Source organism: Pteropus vampyrus, unplaced genomic scaffold, assembly GCF_000151845.1.
Source record: "Pteropus vampyrus isolate Shadow unplaced genomic scaffold, Pvam_2.0 Scaffold12, whole genome shotgun sequence".
Lineage (NCBI taxonomy): Eukaryota > Metazoa > Chordata > Mammalia > Chiroptera > Pteropodidae > Pteropus > Pteropus vampyrus.
The window spans coordinates 6,300,595-6,306,575 of NW_011888793.1; the positions used below are offsets into that span (position 1 = coordinate 6,300,595).

The window sequence follows — 5,981 nt, forward strand, 5'->3', positions numbered from 1 at the left end:
GGATGTCATGAGTTTTGCGAGAGATCTGAAGAGCTGTGAGAGTGCTGAGGGAAAAGGCGAGTTCTGTTTGAAGATACTGAATTACCCCTCAAATTTCCTTTAAATGGTTTGCCACCAATTGCAATAAAATATTTCTAATGATGCTCAATAACACCTTTTTCCATATTGTTTTACCTTTTATGCATTTTGGTAAAGGAAGTATTGAATGTGACAGGGGTGTGAAATGGATGTTAGTTATATCATAACTAATAAAATTGGAAGAAAATTAATCTTGGTGTCATTTTAGGACTTAAAGGAGAACGTGGGGACCAAGGAACAAGTGGAGTGCCGGGATACCCAGGAAAACCTGGAGAATCAGGTAAAGTATAAACTGTATGTATTGGGTACAGTCACGTGTGCAGCATAGCCACTAATTTTCTTCCTGTTTATATTTAAAGTTATCAGAGAAGGAAGGTGGAAATATAAATTGCTATTATTCTTCTAATAACTCAGTGCACTGATATGCTAGAGTGTAACTAGCACTGGGCTAGGAATTTGGAGACTAGGTGAAGGTATCTGACCCTTGCTCCTCCCTTTAGTTGTCCTTGGGGAAAAGATCCCTGAATCTTTATGGGTTTCAGTTTCTTCGCCTATAAGATTTTGCACTTGGATGGATAATATGGAGATTTAGGAGAATACTTGAGTTGGTCAAAATGCAAAGGGTAATAGAATACAATGGGCAACTATGATTCTCATACTCTTTATTATCTTAAAAGTAAAAAATATATAGAATTAGGTACATGAGATCTAAATATAAGCTATCACTTCTCAGTAGCGTTAACTTTTCCCTTTATAAGACAGTAGTGTATGAATGGTTCTGTGTAAGAGTCTCCTCCCACAGCCATTACTGAGGTGAGAACTAGGTTTCCAGTCCCTTTTAGTAGGTTTTGTTTCTATTTTGTGAGCTCTATGAGAACAGTGCATCATCATTCAAAGCCTCTGTGGTCCTTAAACATTATTTCAATTTTCCATTTCAGGTGGACTTGGTCCTAAGGGGGATAGAGGAGACATTGGACCCACAGGAATGAAAGGACAAAAAGGCTCGAAGGGGGACATGTTCGTAAATGGTAGCAAAGGAGATAAAGGAGACCGAGGGGCTGTGGGCTCATCAGGCTTGAATGGAGAGCCTGGGGCTAAGGGCGAGAAGGGGGAGAAGGGGGAGAAGGGCTACTGCAGAGATTCTGGGGAGAGGGGAGGCAAAGGGGAAAAAGGTGACCTGGGGATGAAAGGAGAAAAAGGTAGCAAAGGAGATATTGGAACAGAAGGCAAAAGCGGCCCAGACGGCCCGCCTGGGGCCCGAGGCGATCCAGGGGCTAAAGGAGAAAAGGGAGAGTTAGGTCCTCCTGGTCGTGTGGGACCTGCAGGGCCAAAGGGTGAGCTTGGGAGCAAAGGGGTCCGAGGGTCTATTGGGAAGAAGGGCTCTCGGGGACTCAAAGGCTCCAGGGGCGAGGTGGCCAGAGTCCCACAGTCGGCTTTCAGTGTTGCTTTGTCGAAGCCTTTCCCTCCTCCCAATGTCCCTATCAAATTTGACAAGGTTTTCTATAATGACCAAGGGAATTACAGCCCTGTCACCGGGAGATTTAACTGTAGTATTCCTGGGGCATATGTATTTTCCTACCACGTCACGGTGAGGGCCCGACCTGCTCGGATCAGCCTGGTGGCCCGGAATAAGAAGCAGTTCAAGTCCAGAGAAACAGTCTATGGTCATGAAATAGACCAGGCCTCTCTCCTCATCATCCTGAAATTAAATGCAGGGGACCAAGTGTGGCTGGAAGTTTCAAAAGATTGGAATGGGGTGTATGCCAGCGCTGAGGATGACAGCATTTTTACTGGGTTCCTTTTGTACCCAGAGGAAACTCCTGGAATTTCACCATAAACTTGTGTCTTGAGCACTGTAGTTTGGACTCAGTGGTATAGTCAAGTAACATAGAATAGTGCTATTGAAAAAATAGCTTTCATTATTTTTTCCATGATTATAAACATAACGAAAAAAGTAAAAAATTATATCGCCTGGAGTCAACTATTTCTCTTTAAAGATATCACCTTTTTAAAATCATTATTTATATATTTGAGAGCATATGTCTATTAACTTAGTAGGTAACTTTCTTTCATTTAGCATTACAATAGCATTTCTCATGCCATTTAAATAACTAATAATATTTGTATATAAAAAATGTGAATGAGACTTGTAATTAATAAATATATTCTTACTAAACATCATCTATAGCTCATATAAATGTGTGTAACTATTTTCTGTGTGAATGTGAGACTAACAGCTGACATATCATGATGGGCAAGTATTTTTCAAAAGTTTCTAATTCTGTTAGGGAGCTGCCTTCCAACAAAATGGAACTATTCTCATATTAGTTTAATTCAGAGAGAATACACAGAAAGAATGGTAAAGACTGGCTAAAATACCTTTAAAATTAATTAGTGTGTAAAGATTGATCATTAAAAAACTGTTTTATATAGACTTGTGTGTTGGATAAAAAGAAAGTTAATAAAGATGATGCTCAGTCATATAAAAAACCCAGTCATTCATCAAATTATTGTGCTTAGAAGAACTGAATGTCCCCCAAAGATTCAATAGTAAAATTAGATCATATTTGATCTAAAAATTTGGTCCTTTCTTCATGAAAGAACATTTAATTTGAATAAATTCTTTAGCTTCATTATCATCCTCCGTATAATAATTAATTCCTGTTATTCAGTGATGACACTGTTGGAACATATGGGTATTTGGGAATTCACTTGCAATCTGAATATTTAATAACTGTGAATGTAGTCTCATTTTTTTAAGAAGCAAACTTTTTGAATCCAAATTGAATTTGGTTCAAGAAGGCATGTAGTTAGGTAGATTTGCAAATCTTGGTGAGTCAAATCAGGGAGTGGATAATGGGGAGCTTTCTGTTCTTGCTCTGCCAGACAAACATCAGTCACTTTTGAGAGTCTCATATATATATAAATAGTATTTCCCAAACTGTGTTTAGAGGAAAACTATTTCTGGAAGTTGGTATTATGAGCTACTGGGAAAAGAGTGGGAAGCATGTTAGTGTAGTCTCTGACATTCCGACAGAAAATAAATATAATTTTGTTTCATCTAATGATCCTATATTTATTTTGAGTTAGAACTCATCAAGTAACATTCCGTGGAACAGTATTGTGTAGGATGCCAGTTTTGGAAATGTTGCATTAGTTTCTTACCCAGCAGGCTGAGGTAAGTTCACTAATGATGTTTCCCCCTTTCTTCAGCAGTTTTTCTCTATTTTATTTTATTTTTAATTTTATTATTATTTTTTTATACCTACAGCATCTGGTCTTCCTAGGTGGTCTCCTATCCAAGTATTAGCCAGGCCCAACCCTGCTTAGCTTCCAAGGTCAGATGGGATTGGGCTTGTTCAGGGTGGCATGGCTGTAGAGTTCTTCTCTATTTAGATTGTAATATTGCTTTAGTTGAGACTTTACTTGTATTTGTTAGAGGGAGAATAAGATAACTCATGTGATTAAAGTAGTGATGCTTCTTGCACTTAGAATTTTGAGAATTAGACAAAACTTAAAGTTTTGTCTCTCTTTTCTATGTTCATGTGTATGTGAAAAAAAAATATATGTATATATTTTTTCCTTATACCTTCTCCATCATTGAGTTGAAGGGATTTGGGGAGGCTGAGAACCCACTAGCTATGGAAGATGGAAAAGAAAACCATAGCAAAAGATGTGATGTAAAAGGCAGCTAGGCAGAGGATCAGTAAGGGAGCAACAATTCATGTGGAGGATTCATGACATCCAGCAGTGTCTTACATATGTGTTTGAGGTAAACATTTTATAGGAAGTCTGAAGTTAAAGCCTTAGGGTTAGGAACCAGGATTGGTGATTAATTAGGAACTTTTTCAGGGAATCCACACCAAGGAAGTTCTTAGCATTGGGGTGGATTTGGGAGGTGGCTTCTAGGTTCTTTATGCCACTTTTTGCTCTGAGGATGGAGAAGTGGCATGATAGTATCTCCCTCTTTCGACTATATCATGTCTCCCATCTTGTTAAAAGCACAAAAATAAAGAATGGATCTCTCCCATCCCCAGGATTTGAATACATTCCCTACCTACTCTTACCCTAATGACTGCCAAATATACAGATCTCTCCCCTGAATAGTAAACTACTGAGAATTAAACTGACATCTCAAGCTGAATGTGACAAAATCAGGCTTCTGAAGTTTCCCCCAAGCTGCTCCTCCCAGACTCTGCCCTAACTCACAGAATGGCAATTTCTTCTGGAGTTGCTCAGGCCAGAAATCTGTCATTTGATTTTTCCATTTCACACTTAAATTCAACCTGTTAGGAAATCCTTTAGTATCCAGAATTTGATGACTTCATATATCTCCATTGCCATCACCCCGATCAAGCCATTTATTGCCTGGATTATTTATTGTAATAACCACAAACCAGATTCCCTTAAGATACAATGGGTCTAGGGTCAAAGTACAAATGGGATCCAATATAACATATATTTAAATTTTTAAAATTTATGAATCAAACTCACAAATAGTTATTTAAAATACAGTCTATCTTCCTACTTCAATGTATGCTTTTATACTGAAAAAGTAAAAAAAAAAAACTATGATTTTTATATGACTGACTATAAATAAAATATCAAAGATGACTCAATTACTATCATGCATGCCTGGGAGTTCTGTTACTAAGCAGATGATGTTTGGAAGAGTAATAAGAAAAAGACATTAAATCATGAATTACTATATCTTTACCTGTAGTTGTTATTTTAAAACTTAATTTCTACAAAATATGTTTTCATATTTGAGATTTTCACATAATTCATGTTCTATTGACAGTTTTGTCAAATTAGACAACTTTTGTTGAATCATTGAATTTTAAAATTAATTTTTAAAATTTCAATTTAGAGAGACAGTTCAGCTGAATCAGCAATAAGGTTTGGAAATGAACCATGAATTTCACATACCATGTTCAAAGATTATAATTGGGGTTACACATGATATGTTATCACTATTATAAACAATGTTGCAAAATATTTAAATTTCATCCTATAAACTATAATCATTTATATTGCCATTTTTATCATCTCTTAAAACAATATTCTAAAATCTAGATCCATCATGAACTTTTAGTCTAGATTTACATAAATACAAATTTAGATATGAATTGTTTAATATTTTTAGCCATTAAGTAGGTAACCGTTGCAAACACTGGGCAATTTGTGTATCTCAAGAATGATGAACTGAAATACAATGAGAAGCAAGAAAATGAATGCTCAGCACAATTGAGATATAATATTTCTTATCTAGAGCATCGATGCTCTCCAAGAGGAAGTAGATAAGTTGTACTTCTCTTCATTAAGCACATCCATTGTTCAAATCCTTCCCACACTCCAAAGCAGTGTCTATCTCTCATGTTTGCAGCAGTTCAACCCACTGGGAGTGGTGGCATTTGGAGGCAGTTACCTTTTGCTTTCTGCCCATTGGGCAAGAGGCATGGAGGAGAGCGTCCCCAGGGTTTGAAAGGTAGTAGTCGGAAGAGTACATGTTTAAGACTGCAAGCTGTACTGTGCCAGAAGTGAACCCCGATCTCTATTAAAAGTGCCCTGGCTACTAGCAAAATTTACGTGTCATCTGTTTGTTTTACGCAGGACTCCTTAAAACATGGGGCCCAGGGCAGGGGCCACTCTTGCTTAGGCCTAAAGTCAGTATTACCTATTTCTGCCCTGACCCTTTGAACCAAAACAATTCTGTTAAAAAGGAATTGGGCCATCTTATACCTCTGCTCAAAGCTTCTTGAAGACTCCATCTCATCCAGAGTAGAAACCAAATCTTTACTATGACCAGAGCGGCCCCATGTAACCTGGCCCCTGCTTTCCCTCTGACTCCATCTTTTGCTGTCTCCTCCATCTGTGCTCTGGGCATTGCCCTCTGTGCTGTT

At 37.7% G+C, this 5,981-nt stretch overlaps 1 protein-coding gene and 1 pseudogene across 1 annotated transcript in view; one reads left to right on the forward strand and one right to left on the reverse strand.

The window, feature by feature from the left end:
* Window positions 1-1,915, forward strand: part of OTOL1 (otolin 1) — a 98,391-nt gene extending 96,476 nt beyond the window's left edge. The window contains exons 7-8 of the mRNA XM_011379901.2: window positions 287-358; window positions 1,017-1,915. Coding sequence (XP_011378203.1) covers window positions 287-358; window positions 1,017-1,915 — 971 coding nt within the window. The remainder of the gene's footprint in view (window positions 1-286; window positions 359-1,016) is intronic.
* A 1,425-nt stretch (window positions 1,916-3,340) lies between these two features.
* On the reverse strand, window positions 3,341-3,459 carry LOC111733000 (annotated as a pseudogene).
* Between the last annotated feature and the right edge of the window lie 2,522 nt (window positions 3,460-5,981).